General features: G+C 54.9%; 6 protein-coding genes across 6 annotated transcripts; 2 read left to right on the top strand and 4 right to left on the bottom strand.

The window, feature by feature from the left end:
- Positions 1 to 227: 227 nt before the first annotated feature.
- Positions 228 to 737, top strand: CHGG_09178 (uncharacterized protein; the record flags this gene model as incomplete). Its single annotated transcript, XM_001227104.1, has 2 exons — positions 228 to 343; positions 455 to 737. 2 exons carry the CDS (start codon positions 228 to 230, stop codon positions 735 to 737), a joined length of 399 nt encoding a protein of 132 aa, XP_001227105.1.
- Positions 738 to 1,436: 699 nt separating this feature from the next.
- On the bottom strand, positions 1,437 to 2,751 carry CHGG_09177 (uncharacterized protein; the record flags this gene model as incomplete). Its single annotated transcript, XM_001227103.1, has 4 exons — positions 1,437 to 1,649; positions 1,709 to 2,196; positions 2,284 to 2,372; positions 2,423 to 2,751. 4 exons carry the CDS (start codon positions 2,749 to 2,751, stop codon positions 1,437 to 1,439), a joined length of 1,119 nt encoding a protein of 372 aa, XP_001227104.1.
- Positions 2,752 to 5,676: 2,925 nt separating this feature from the next.
- CHGG_09176 (uncharacterized protein) lies at positions 5,677 to 5,954 on the bottom strand (the record flags this gene model as incomplete). The annotated part of the gene is made up of 2 exons (XM_001227102.1): positions 5,677 to 5,723; positions 5,777 to 5,954. 2 exons carry the CDS (start codon positions 5,952 to 5,954, stop codon positions 5,677 to 5,679), a joined length of 225 nt encoding a protein of 74 aa, XP_001227103.1.
- A 497-nt stretch (positions 5,955 to 6,451) lies between these two features.
- CHGG_09175 (uncharacterized protein) lies at positions 6,452 to 7,268 on the bottom strand (the record flags this gene model as incomplete). The annotated part of the gene is made up of 3 exons (XM_001227101.1): positions 6,452 to 6,692; positions 6,747 to 6,855; positions 6,914 to 7,268. The coding sequence occupies 3 exons, from the start codon at positions 7,266 to 7,268 to the stop codon at positions 6,452 to 6,454; spliced, it is 705 nt and encodes a 234-aa protein (XP_001227102.1).
- A 2,335-nt stretch (positions 7,269 to 9,603) lies between these two features.
- Positions 9,604 to 11,082, top strand: CHGG_09174 (uncharacterized protein; the record flags this gene model as incomplete). Its single annotated transcript, XM_001227100.1, has 4 exons — positions 9,604 to 9,814; positions 9,882 to 10,037; positions 10,096 to 10,180; positions 10,719 to 11,082. The coding sequence occupies 4 exons, from the start codon at positions 9,604 to 9,606 to the stop codon at positions 11,080 to 11,082; spliced, it is 816 nt and encodes a 271-aa protein (XP_001227101.1).
- Positions 11,083 to 13,863: 2,781 nt separating this feature from the next.
- CHGG_09173 (uncharacterized protein) lies at positions 13,864 to 14,367 on the bottom strand (the record flags this gene model as incomplete). The annotated part of the gene is made up of 1 exon (XM_001227099.1): positions 13,864 to 14,367. One exon carries the CDS (start codon positions 14,365 to 14,367, stop codon positions 13,864 to 13,866), a length of 504 nt encoding a protein of 167 aa, XP_001227100.1.
- Positions 14,368 to 14,385: the final 18 nt, after the last annotated feature.

Below are 14,385 nucleotides of genomic sequence, written 5' to 3'. Positions count from 1 at the left end.
GTCTATATCATCAACAACATACCTCGACCCTGCTCGCCCTCCCGTTGGGATGATCCCCCTTAACTTTGGCGCTATCTTCAGCCTTGCCTCAAATGCTTCATTTACCGCCTATCCCTGACTCGAGCAGCCTCACCATTGTCGTCGTATAGCTTGACAATCCTTGTGTGGACCTCGACGTCGTGAGGGTCTCTTCGCCACCCCCAACCCCTCGTGCAATCCCGCACACCATGACGAAACAATGGGACAAGTACCGGGAGGTCATCACTGCCGAATACAAGGACCAAAACAAGCCGCTCCATGAAGTCCAGCGTTTCATGGCGCAGAAATACGGCTTCAGGGCGTCGTATGTGCAGACCCTCCTTGCATGATCCTCGAGACTGGGGCGAGCGGAAGAAAAGGCATACTGCTCCGGCAGGTATCTTGTGGTGCCCACAGCTGATATCGTCTTGTATAGCACCCGCGCGTATAGGTCACGCTTCGACAGGTGGGGAATCCACAAGTACTCGCGTCGCAGGGGCATGGGCGACATGAGTCTCAGCAGACGGCCATCGATATCGGAAGGCGACATGCGTCCCTCTCCACGACAAAGTCCAGATATGGATGAGGGCAGCCCGCAGGCAGCCACTCCGGCCGTCGCAACGTCAGCCGGGTTGTTCCCTCCCGGAATGTGCGTAGCGACATCAGGAGCCGGTTTTCGGAGGTATAGTTCGGTGCCAGTGCCGGCGACGGTTTGGTGATCAAGGGCTGATCGAATCCCTGTCTTCAGTTCCCTCTGCCTCGCCAAATCGGAGTATCCGTACACTCCAATCACGCCCTCGCCCAGCCCGGCTCTGGCGCATGGTGCAGCGTTCTCCATGGCCCAGTACGGATGCGGGCTCCCGCAGTTCGGCGCTCAGAACATTGGTTGCTACTCCCCCAATTCTGTACCAATGTACCGACAAGACCCGCGCGACGTGGTGATTCTATCTTCGGACGTATCGGGATCGGACCAGAGCAACATCCCCATGGGTGGCATGTCGGACGGGTATGGGTATTCATTAAGGCTCCTCACGGGCCAAGAGTAGCGCTTGCGTCATCTCGTAAGTGCCGGTGCTCGTCTTAGATGTTTTCACTGATACAAGGGCGGATGTTACGATTTTCCGAGTTATGGCCATCAGGCCGGGGTGCAGCCGGGAATAGGGGTCACGGATTCCAGGGTCCTGACTGGACCAAGCGAGGGGGAAGTCGAGCGTCGGGTGGGTGCTCCTCCCCGCCCAGCTCTGGGGACTTGCCTCACTTAATTTAGGGCGGATGGTGCGGGTAGTCGGCGTTGGTTTTCGTTCACAGGCGGGTCAGTTGGTAGATAATGTACGATTGCGGTGAGGGCTGGCTCGGGGGCCTGCAGGGGAAGGGTAACCAAACAGTGAGTTGGTGATTTATACGTTCGCTTAACAACATCAGTCGTCGTCTGCGTCGATTTCATCCATCCGGCGTCGGGTGTGACCTCTCTCCTTCTTGATGTTGATGGATTTCCCGACAATCATACTAGAATCATCGTCTTCGGGCTCAATATCAGAAGTGTCATCGACTCCTCGCCTAGCGGCTTCGGCGGCCCGCTTGACTTTCCGAAGAACCACCTCATCCAGGTACAGGTCTTTGATGCGCAGGTCCTAGGGCTATGTTAGTGTGTGAATGATTACGACGGCTAGAGCCTCTGATGGAATCGTACCTCGGAGCAGACAGGGCATTTCGCCATGCCGCCATTACTCTGGATGAATTCCATGATGGCCATCTTTTCAAATGTGTGCCTGCACCGGTGGTTGCTGTAGGGTTCTTTCATAATCTGCAATGATAGCGGACACTTTAGATCGATGATTTCGCGCTCGACCACGAGGTCGTCGTCCTCGTTTGCATCCGCCACGGCATCCTTGGTTGGCCTCCCATGCTCGTCGAACCAGGTCGACGGATCGGGAACGGGGACCTGATCCTCCGGGTGTAGCGCATCATGCCAATTCTTTTTGAACGAGATGTAGTCGTTGTTGGTGGCATACCGCTGGTGGGGGCTCAGAGCGTCGTATTCGTCCATCTTGGCTTTGCGGGCGGCTTCCAACAGCTCCCTCACGCCGGCCAATGGAGGTACATCCTCAGCGGCTGTCTCGCCTTCATCCTCCTCTTCCTCTGCATCTCCGGAAGCCGCGCCGCCGTCTTCGATCATCGCTGCACAGCCGCCACGGCCGTTTTATTCTTGGGAGGCTTGGGTCTCCCGGCCGCGGCCGCTTGAGCATTCTAGCCCATTCCCATAACCTGCTCCAGCATCCGCCTGATGGTACCTCGAAGTTCGGCGCGGGCAATCGATCACCCAACGCAGCGCTTGCTCGGAAGAGTCGGTCAAACTCGGTGATGGTCGCATCCAGCTCGGCCCACGTACTCCTCCAGCGACGACTGGACATCACTCGTGCCCTCCTCGCCACGGGCCCGCCGCTTCTCAATCATGTGAGCGAGCGAGCGCTTGCGAGCAAAGAGAATGTCATTGATGCTGCCGACGCTCTCGAACAGGTAGGTGGACGATTTGGAGAGGTGGGCTTCGTACTGGCGCCTCGCACTGTCTGTCTCACGGCTACCGTTGAGAGCTGCGAGCTTCCGCTTGAATGTTTCGTCCATGGGATGTGACGGCGGCTCGTAGGGCGGCAGCTCGAGGGGAGCATCGTCAGGCGGCTGCTGTCCAGATGACGCCGCGTCGGGTCGACGGGTGCGCTGCAGAAGTCGCGGCATGGTGGGGCCGACAAATCAATGAAGATCTTGTGGAAGGTAGTCGAGTGTCTTGGTCGGGGGCCAAAACGTGTCGTAGTGTAATCAGCATTCGCATACAGAGTTGAGTGGTTATGCGGTGGAGCCCAGTCGAAGAGAATCCATAGAGCCCTTTGACACCACGACAAACCTCTGTGCTGCTTCAGACGCGTGGGTAGGAACCAGACGCGACGGTGGGGGGTTTAGGTGCTGTGGGTCCTTCGGTCTTGGCCATCTCAGGATCGAGGATCGACACTGGGCGATTGCACAGTACAAACACAGTGTTTTATTCACTGTGTTTGCAACGATGACGAAAGGCACATTGATGATTGCATCCTGCCTCAACACCACTGCAGGGTATCTATCATGTCACTGCTTCAGGTCTCACGGCTAGGCGGGCCGCTCTATACCTAGCTTTCATGTTTTGAGCAAACTGGAATGGCAGCGAATAATGGATGTACATATACTCGCAGGCAAAGTCGAGAGCAGCAAACCCAAACAATGCCCCAGGTCATTTCACTCTCTCCCCATTCCCGATCCCATGCATTCTGGCATCTAATGCCATCATATCGTGATGCAGTTTCAGACGAGGAAATCGCGAAATAGACAAAAAAGCTCCATCCGCTTCTTTGGGCCAAGAGTCAACGAAGATCCTTGCGACGTGCCGCAGTCTGATGTCAACTCCTGCATCGATCCCAACTCCGATCGCCACGACCTCAGATCGGGATAAAGGGCGGGCCCATCGGTAAGTACCCCCGTACCTCCCAGGCCATCGAAAGAGTTCGCTAACTCGGTGCATCCGATACCCACTTCCCAATAACCGGTCTACTTATCTGGCACATCCGGGTGTCTGTGCCTGTCTCGAGCTGCGTTGGCGGGACATGACCCCTGACGCGATGACATAGCCTCCAGCCCGATCTCAGGGACCGCCGATGCATCTGATAATCGAGTGGGCTGGGGATCGGGGAGGCACAGGTGCATCGCCAAAGGCCATCAGACCAACAGCCCCCCATGAGGAACATGCTATCAACAATTCCCCCTGGACCATGGTATTCTCCGCTTTCCCATCGCCGCTGGTCGAAATTCCCTCCTAGGTCTCGATAGTCTGGACCGCAAATGTTCTGTCATTGTGCGTTTTACCGAGTACCTGTGATTTAATCCTTGTTTTCCACGGCCAGTTCTCCGTAACATTTGACTCGCACAAGGCTGCCTTTGGGCTCGATTGACCACACGATGCTCGATCCGCTTCTCGACAGTAGTACATACCTAACGGCAATAACGTCAAGCTAGCTGAGATATTCATATATCATACTTGATTTATGCAAATACCTCCCATGGCTCATGCCCTCCCGATATTGTGGCTTAACTGCACACTACTTCTCGCAATGGTATAAAGGATAGGTTTACATTCCCATTTTCCGCCCCTCGCCTGTCAAAACAAGCACCCAATTCTATCAAACGACATAAGCAAAGCCGGTACTCGATGCCCTTGCTAGTAAAGCCAATCTGGTCACATCAACAAGTTCCCACGCAGCCTCTCCGCCAGGCTCCCACTTCACATCCCACCATGACCACCCACATGAACACCTGGGAAGAGCAAGCCATGATTGTATTCCCCCCCATTCTGTGTTTCTGTGTTGTGTGTTTGCTCATAGAGAATAGGGGCAACTCTCGAACCCGCGAATCCAGGATCCGCTCATCTACCCGGGCCTCTACTCCCCGAGTGGCATCGACATTCTCACGATTCTGGTTAGTTTTGCTGACTCTATTTTGTTTTCCCCTTATTCTGTTTGCCCCCGCCCCTCAGTATCACACAATTCCCGCTATCTTTCCCTTTTACCCTCTCTCCCAACACCCTTCACCCCTTTTGTTTACCCCCCCTTCCATCCTTCCGCCTCCCTTCAACCTCCAACCTCCAACCTCCAACCTCCACCCTCCAACCTTCACCCCCATCCCCCAACCCACCCAATCATTCCTCACCCCCCCCACTAAGCCCCACTCCATCTCCCAGACGGCCATTCTACAGCCGGCCCCAAACTCACCGTCTCCCTCGGGGCAATCGACGTCTTCTGCGACCTTGCTCATCGACGACTTCGCCAGAACGGAGCAGTCCATGATTTACGCTACCCAAGCCCTTTACAGGTCCTGGACGGTAGACCCCGGGAGCGCTAGACGGATGTCGATTTTGCAGGCGCCGCCTCCTCTTGTTTCTGCTCCTGTTTCGAGGCTCGTTTCTGGGGCTGGGGGTGGTGGTGGTGGTGGTGCTCTTCTTCGGGGGGGAGAGCGCGGGGTGAAGGTGGGTGGGGGTGGGGGTGGGAGTGGGAATGGATACGGGGTGGCGCGGAGGAGGGGATATGGCGTGGATATGGAGGTGGTGAGGCGGATGCGGGCGGCCGTGGAGATGCGGCGCGAGGTGCAGGTGGAGGTGGTCAATTACAAAAAGTCGGGAGAGCCGTTTCTGAATGTGCTGAGTATCATCCCCTTGAGGGTGGCCTCCAGGTTGGATAAGGGTGGTGGGGGAGGGGGGTTGGATTTGTCGGTGGGGTTTTTGTGTGATGCTGCTTCGCTTGAGTGAGGTGACTGAGGCGTCTTTAGGTCACCGGAAGGGAAAATGTGCTCGGCTGAGCTGGCGTTTGGTCGTCTATTTGTTTTTATTTGAAGACGTATTGCTGGGATACCCTCGATGAGTTATGACTTGTTTTCTCTCCTTCGGGTGTAGGAAAGTTGGTTTACGGAAAACGGATTTGTTTTTGGAAGCTATATCTGTGTATCCAGACAACCTATTTACAGGAAATTGTACTTCTTAAGAACAGAGATATTCGTTGCCATACACATACCATGCCACACCCCTATCGCACCTCTAGCTCTACGCTTACGCTGGGCAGTACCACACGAGGAAGCCATGACCTCTTACGGCTGCTTAAAGGTCGAGCCAATGGGGCCAAACTTGATGTTCGCTACGGTCGCAGTCAGTAATTAAGCATTTCCATCAGACAAACCGCAGACTTACAGTAGATGACCTGGTTGCTGGCCTGGCTGGCCTCGATGTCGCTCGGCACGCCCGAGGACGTCTCGCAAGTACCGCGGCCTTTGCCGGGCTCATCAGGGCTGGCGTCGGTCGGGTAGGTGGAGTCGAGCCACAGCATGTTGGAGTAGTGGTCGTCCCACAGCGACATGACGAGCACCATGGGGGGCGGCGATGCCCTTGCTGAACTGGGCCATGCCGCCCTTGTCGTTGAAGGTATCCTTATCGTTGAAGGCTACCTTCTGCGACTTGCAGAAGTCGGCCGTAATGCTGTTGCCCGGGTTGCCCCTCGATGGTGCTCTGGGGGGGTCTCGATCACCTTGCCGTTCTGCACGTAGAACCGCTTGATCTCGGACAGCTGGGCCATTGCTACCCTTGATGAACTGCGTCACAACCGTGAACTTCTTGTTTGTGTCGACCGTCATGCCCGGGCCGTAAAAGTCCTTGACACCTTGGCGGTATGTGTTGAAGTCGCAACCATCGGGATCGCAAGTACCCGCATACCTCGTCTCAGAGTAGGTCCCGCCGCACGCATCGCCCTCGCAGCGGTGCTGACCAACGGTGGTACAGGGGTGAGGAGTGTAGGCGGTCGAGATGGAGTTCGCCTCCCTTTGTCACGTCAGAAGGCACTTCTATCATCGATAGAGTGAGGAAGGCAACCTACCAGATATCCATCTCAGTGCAGCAGGAGCCGTACTGGCCCACACCAGCGTTCTGATCGTTCGATGACTCCTTCCAGCCGGCAACATTGGCTTCGCCATTGATGAACTTGAGGTCGCGCGGGCACTGGGCATCGCAATAGCCAGTACCGTACTTGGCTCCAGCCTTGTTACCCGAGTACTTGGACTTGCCACCGTCCTCGTCCATAGAGACGAAGTACAGGGCGCCGTTGAGGCCGCATCTAGCATTGATTTAGCCTTAACCAGCTCAGTAACAGATACTCGCCTTCACTTACCCGAGCTTGGATGTGTCAACGTCAAAGGTGAACTCGTTGCCGAGCAGGGTGAACATCTGGTACTTGTCCGCGCCAGCCATCAGGTACAGGCGCGAGCCGATGTTGGTAGCTGCCAAATGTCGTTAACAATTCAACGTCCCGCCAATCTAGCACAGAAGTTCACATACAGTAGTCACCCTCAGTGACGAACTTAAGGGTCAAGGCATTGCCGCTGGTCGACGCGCCGTACGTGCCGGGGTAGTCGGCACCGTCCAGGGCGCAGTTGGAGGCGCAGGACTTGTCGTCCTTGCAGATGGTCGAGTTCCAGGCGTTACCGCTGTAGCAGTTGGTGTAGCCGTTCTTGTCGTGGACCCAACGCCAGTTGGAGTCGATGGTCACCTCACCGTTCACGTTGGTGCAGGAGCCGCCGGCACTGCACTTCTGCCAAGTCATCTTGGGGTGCGTCTCGGTCGTCTCCGTCCCCACCACCTGGGCAGCAGCCGGGCCCAGGAGGGCGGCCAACGCAAGGACCTTGGAGAGCATCTTGAACGGAGGCTAGAAGGCAAGGGTAACCGGAAGTTGGAGGGATGCGAGGGTGATGTCGGTGGCTTGCCCGGAAAGGAGGAAGCGACCCCTTTTATGGCTTGCCATTATCTCGTTGAAGATAAACGCCGCAACCCCCGTTTGGGTTGTTGCCCGCAATATATGACCTGCCTCTGCGGCAGGATATAGGTTTCGGCCGGATGGGCCTGGCAGCCGATACATATTCGCTCATAAAAAGTCGAGGGTAAGGACAAGCGTCAGGCACGAAAAGAGCTCGGCCGAATAACCAGCAGTATCCTACCGCATAAAAGGTTCAGACGCAATTTATTATCGCAACACGCGCTATCCGTGTCACTTATATCCTTGGCCCCCGATCCGAGCGTGTTCCGAGGGCCCGAAAGGCAATACCATCCCGGCCAACAGACCCATCCCTAATAACCTGGGGCTCGACACCCAAGGGTATACTTGGTACACACGAGCCTCCCGAGGAAATATGTGCCGTTGACCGGGGATAGACTGGGCATGCTATCCATTGGGCATCCGTTCTTACTCTTGTGTTCTCGGACTCTCCCCAGTGGCGCTTTGTTCTTGGAGTGATAATCCGTCACACGTATGAAGAGAAAGAAACCACAGAGAACCGGGGTAGGCCTCATCCGGTCTAGACCTCGCCGGAGGCCAACTCCCTTGTACTTCCCCAGATTCGGATGGGCGTGTATGGCTTGGTACCGTCAGCTTCCTGTGGGGACGGTATAGAAGGGCCGAAGCGTTGCGTGTGGGGAAGCGAGAGGGAAGAACTAGGGAAACCAAAGATGGGTAGATTACGGGGGATAGAAGCCGGCAGGTGAAGCGAGGAGTGGGACGTTGCCTTTCCGACCGCCCCATGCTGCAGTGCGGTTGGCGCTACCGTCGGCTGGCGAGCAAAGGAGGCCCACTTACACACTTCATGGTACCGCACGGGAAGACCAACCGTGTCGAGGACCTAGAGATGCCGGCTAAAGGATTCTTTGAAAAGCTGAAGTAGGTAAGATGATGTGAAGGTCAAGAGCGTTGAAAGAGGGAACGTTTGTTGAACCAGGTTCGACGAGTGATCCAGTGGAAAGTTGTTGGAGAAGGTGAGAATAAGGTGATATTCCCCGAACTTGGCAAGAGCCTCATTCCTAGGCGCCGAGCACTGAGAACCGCTGAGGTGGAAAGGTTCAGGACAACCGCCATGGCTAGAACGCGTGATGAAACCCTCAGATTGGCGGTGGATATTGGGCAAGCTTGGTTGGAGGGTAGACAAGCATACACTAGAGCATGGGGGCTGTGGAAAAGAGTGCCCGGGCTTGCCTAGTTCATGCAATCCGACGGTTGAGATTTCCAGCCGCACCATCTAGGAGCCTGGGGCGACAACCGTTCCTCTTGTGTGGAAATGGTAGGCGGGCGAATGAGGACTCGGGCTGATATAAACAGCCTGTCGAAAATATATTGGCTGCTTGGCTGCCTTTAGCCATACTACAACCCCGAAAGCAGTCTCACCCCAAGAATAACCGCCAGAACTAAGTCCCGTCCGACAAAATGGCGAGCTGAGGCCGCATCACGAACTATCGCCGATTGCGGCGCGGTGTTATCTGTCTCTGGTCACTGTCAGATTTGTTGGCGGGTGTGCGTTTCTGGCGGAGCGGATGCTGAGTCCCCGTGGAAGTTGACATGATCTGACGCCTTCATCAACTCGATAGACTACCCGCACTTGCAGGCGGCTCGGTGATGGTGGTGATAGTAGTCCGGGAACATCTCGAATCAAGCCCCGACATCGCAAGGGAGGGGGGCGTGCAGGGAAGCAGACCTAAACCCGGGCCGTCATCTCGGGAATTCTGCTGGGTCTGCATCAAGTGTCAGACGCAAAGCTCATAGTCGGGGTAAGTCTCCGCAGCTTTTGGGGCTATGAAGCATTCGGATCGTTTGATGACAGTTGAATAACAGGTGTTTCTCTTCTCATAGGGGACATAGTTTCAACCCCGCCCCCCATCGACATATTAAGTGCTGAGGTGTACAAGAAGGAAATGAGCACCTTATTGCTGACTCCTTCATTGGAATGCCAATGTTGGTGATTAGTGATTAAAAGAAAAAAAAGAAGAAAAAGTGAAACAGACTTCGAATGCCGAAACAAATCTGGGGGAAGGAGCGAGGAGTAAAATGGAAAGAAAGGGGCTAGGGTTGGTTGCACATGTACACGGACATGCCACTCAATACTGCCAGTGTTCTGAGGTCATACCAGCCCCACCCACACCGTTCAACAACCCGGGTCCTCAACCACCAAACTCAGCTATATAGCACGTAAACCAAACAAACCAAGATGCCGATCCGCGGCCCAGTCCACGCCAAGCTTCACAAGAAGGACGCCGCCGAAACCCTCCACGTCGGCCCCTTGACAATCCGCATTTACGAAGATGGCTCCCTGACCGAGAACCGGGTCAGTGGTGTGCTACTCGAGATACCCGCCGGCAAGAGTGGTCCGCCGATGCACTGGCACCGGTTCCACGATGAATTGTTTCTCGTAATCAATGGTGAGTCTGATATGGCCTTGGGAGGCATGCAGCAGCTGATTGTTGACGGTTGTGGCGTGTGGGGTAGGGTCTATGACGTTCGTCACGCCCGACGGTGAGGTGACAGCTTCGGGGGGCGACCTCATGACCGTTCCTCCCGGAGCGGTGCACACGTTCAAGAATGCATCCGACACGGAAGACTGTGAGTGTTACATGACTGCCACGCCGGGACACTATGTGGATTGTAAGTTTTGACTTTTGACTTCAATCTGGCAAAGGGATTCTGTTGACTGAGGGTATAGACTTCCGGATGTTGGGCAAAGCGGCGGAGGGCTGGGAAGCAAGCTCAACTTCGGGCGATGTCGAAGCATCTAATGGCATTGTTTGGTACATTTCCCTCCAAACGAAGCATCAGTGCCATGATCAGGGGGTCAAGCCAGGATGCTGGAGATACAAAGAGAAACTGAAGGTCCTAGGCTTTCCCATCAATACATCGACCGTTTCCCTTGCAGCCTACCAGAACGCCGCCCCACTGGCTCGGTATTGCTGGATACCGTGGTTGTATATTCTGTCTTGACTGTCTTCGCTTTACCGGTTGCAGCCTTCTTCGGGCCAGCTCAACTCTTATTGACTGGCGGTTCCTCCTACTCGGCTTTCCGCTTCTTCTTGCTCTGCGGCTGGTCATCTTCGACCTTGACGGCCTTTGACTTGGTGGCTTTCTTAGGCTTGGCTTCCTCTTGATCAGATTCGATGATCTCCTCCTTGGCACCAGGCACGACGCGACCGCTCTTCTTTTGCACACCCGGCGCGTAACAGCTGGTTCTTCCGCCAACTGTTAGAAATGCCAGCTTTTCGCCGCTGGGTAAGTGGCCCGCGGCGCCTTTCTGGCCCTTGCCCCACCGATAATGGAACATCCAATCTTTAGGAAACTGATCCGAGTCCCCGAGCTTGTCAACGGCAAATTGACACACGTGGCGGATAGATTTGTAGAGACTCTTGATCTGCTCGTCACCGAAGTCATCGCAATATTGTTCCGGGTGGAGTTTTGCCTGGTAGAGAACTTCGTCCCCGACCCAGTTGCCGACCCCACTGATGACGGCCTGGTCGAGAATGAGCGCCTTGATAGGCACGTGCCGCGACTTCATCTTCTGTCGGAGATACTCCTCAGTAAAGACGTCAGTATCGACGACTGGGTCTGGCCCGTTCTCTACGAGCGGCGAGTGCTTCCTGATGCTTTCGCCCGGGCAATCCACCAGCCGGACACCGGCCGAAGCGTCGGGGGTCGGTAAAGGCGACTTCGACTGCCGGGTCTTCGGTTGTTAGGTGGAATTTCCAGTGTTTTGGTGGCCACGCGTTCAATTCTTCGGGCTTCATCTTCTTGTAGTAATTGGTGTATGCTGTCTGGTCGCCCTTGATGTGGATCCAGCCTGTAGGGAGGATTAGTTACGCCATAGACGGCTAAGCGAGGACAACCGTACCAGTCATGCCGAAGTGCATTACGGGATGAGGCGATTCATCAAGAACAAGCCTTTACTCGGTTAGCCGCCTTGAACCCCTTTGAGAATCGGGCGGCTTACCAAAAGTATTTGCCCTGTGTTCCCGCTGAGACGACCTTCTTCCCGGTTAATGCCTTCACAACTTCCGCCCCAGTCGTCCCAACTTTGCCAAACACATTGGTGTCTTCTATCGCCGTAACGTTCTTGATTGTCTTGCCGACCAAGTGTAGACGCAGATAGTGCACCACCCGGGCGACTGGTTGTTTGTCAGCGGAGAATCTATCGAAGTCACTGCTCAAACATACTCTCAGCAATCTCAGGCATGGTTGTGAATGTATTGCACTGAACCAAGATTTACACCTTTTATGTCGTCGGGATACGCTGGATTTGGATTCAGTAGTTACCCGGCGGTTCAGTTTCCTTCCCAACAAGTAAAGGAGTGGCGCGCGTCAGCGCAACACGAAGCAGCGGAGTGGACGGCTGGAGCCTGACCCCCAAGGAAACGCGTAACGGAAGCGTCATCACGTGAGCTTAGGATAGCCAGGTCCCATCCTTCCTACGGACCCACTCCACCGCACCGGAATTTTCCACCTTCTCCACAATCGAAACCAGCTTCAAAAACTCTGAACCTGCAGCTTTTTCTGTTTCGCTTTTTCAATACCGAGCACCACCTCCAGCTTCTGGTAAGTCCCTATTTTTCTTTTTCGCGACGCGCAGCAGGCACTTGCCTGATGACAACCCAACACCGCAAACTAGAGTCTTTGATCTACGGACATGAAACTAGAAATTGTAACGTCAGTCTGAACACTGCCGCTGCCGCCGTCGCTTTTACCTATTCAGTTAGTTGCATCGGTCGAGAAGCTGACAGAACGAACAGAGCTCTAGTTTCCACGAGCCCCAGCTGCTGGGCGGGATGTATGAGGATGGCCTAGAGCACGGCACCATTGCCACAATGAGGCTGTCGGGCAACTGATTTGGGGCATGGCACGCGCTTGACAGCATTGGCGACTTTGCGACATAGTCATCGGGTTAGTACCGCTTTTCCAACTCTCGCACTCGATTTCATGATGATCTTTCTTTGCTTCGGCAAGTTGGAATTACCGACTGATTCCCCTTGAAGAAAACAATTGGCTGTTTCTGATTTTCACCTTTCTCTCCTTCCCTTTTGACCAGCTTGCCGTGAATGCTCGGTTGCTAATTGTTAACTCAGGTCTATTACCCCGCTTGAGTAAGTGACAACCTCTCAGCCGAACCTCGACGTGCTCCATGATGAAGCGGCACTGGGCTCCGATTTCCTATGAGCAGATATGCCATTTTTGCGACAGGCCTAGAAAACCTCGTCCACTGATCAGCACCTCGCATCGTTGTTGCTTGCATCAATTGCATGGGGAACTCGAGCTAACCGGCTTGAAAAACGGCAGCCCTCCGGTCAACGCTTTGTCATGGCAGCCACGCTACTGGGTAAGCTTACATTTCGTGCATTTCTTTTCTGCCCTCTTTTTCTGTGATGACTCTAGATGACGAGTCTGATTCGGGATTCCCGCTGAAGACAAAAACTTTTAACTACCATTCATGCCTTTCTGATATTTTATCGACGGACATCCGCGATTGCATTCCTAGCAATGAACTTTGCTAACCATCATTAGTTGACCGCGAAGCCAATGAGTGGTGTTCGATCATCCAGCGTAGTTTGGCAGTTGAGGTATGTGTCGGCTTGGTATTTCACTCTTGCTTCCCTGCACTGCTCATGATGACTCGACTTTAAAATTGACAAGCATATGTCGGAGCTCACGCGAAGATGACACCGTCCATGTCTGATCCCGCCCTGACACATCACACCGTTTTCTCACTCTAGATGAGCGAGCGCTGACTGTCTCCCTCAGATTACGCTAGACTGTCGACAAACTCGCACCCGTACTCAAGACAAGGTAGAGGGTAAGCATCATCTCATCTCACTTCCCCCGTGGCTTTTATGATGATTTAAATTTTATCACGACGGTCTACATAGCTTATGCGTTGATGAGACTGCCGGTGACACGGCTTTGATTCTGATAAAGTCACTCAACCACTTGCTTGCTCTATCACTCAATGTTCTGGGGCTAACATGCACAAGATTTTAGGATGCTCGAACTTCGGTCACCTTCCTGTCGCCATGATATCGCACGGCTTACCGAGGACATCCGGTCAGTATCCCCACTACCAAACGGCTGCTGTGATGACATAATATGCCCGTGAAGCCTCATCTGTTGTTCGTATGTTGTCGTGTAGTCCAATGCCGCGCTTAATTGATGCTTGCCGACACCGGAAGCTCACGGTGCAAGATAGCCAGACAGTCAGCAAAAGCTCAAGTCAATAAATAAATCGTACAAGTCTATGCCTTACCCACTTTCCCGTGATGACCGTCTCACCCAGCTCCCGCTAATGTTCCTCCCAAAACCACGCAGTGCCACTAACACCACTTATCATAATTGCCACACCTGAACTCCTTTAATGTCACACACAACAGTCTACCGCTTGTCCTCCCATCAGTCAATACACCCCCCAAAAACTCCCCGGCCCAAAAACAAACCAATATCAACGACGAGCTCCCCGCCCCCCTGCCTGCTGCTGGGTGGCGGACCCATTGCCGTTACCAGGCGCGCCGCCGCCACGGCCGTTACCATTAGCGCTCCTCGTCGCCAGGTTGGCGGTCTGATTAGGACCGGGGCCGGGGGGAGGGTTGGGACCGGGAGCAGGGTTGGTACGCGGAGGCGAAGGCGCTCCTGTCCCGTTCCTGCCGGGCGTCGCAGTGCCTTGCCGTGAAACGGCCGTGTGCGCCCCGGACGCGTTGCCCGTGCCGGTGGTCGGCCTGGCGTGGTTGTTGTTGTTGCCGGTGGTGGCGATGATGGCATTGGGCGGCGGCTGCGGGGTTGTGGGCGTCCCTGAACGAGAGGGGGTCTGGTGGGTGGCAGTAGAGATGGTCGGCCTGGGGTGGCTGTTGCCGGTGGTGGCGGTGGTGGCATTGGGCGGCCGCTGCGGGGCTGTCGGCGCTGCTGAGTGAGGACGGATCTGGTTGGTGGTGGGCGATGGTGGCGGCATTGAGTGTTCGCTGCGTTG

The sequence above is a fragment of the Chaetomium globosum genome, genomic scaffold, assembly GCF_000143365.1.
Source record: "Chaetomium globosum CBS 148.51 scaffold_6 genomic scaffold, whole genome shotgun sequence".
NCBI lineage: Eukaryota > Fungi > Ascomycota > Sordariomycetes > Sordariales > Chaetomiaceae > Chaetomium > Chaetomium globosum.
Note: the sequence above shows the minus strand (reverse complement) of the source record. Positions and strands in the feature narration are given on the sequence as shown.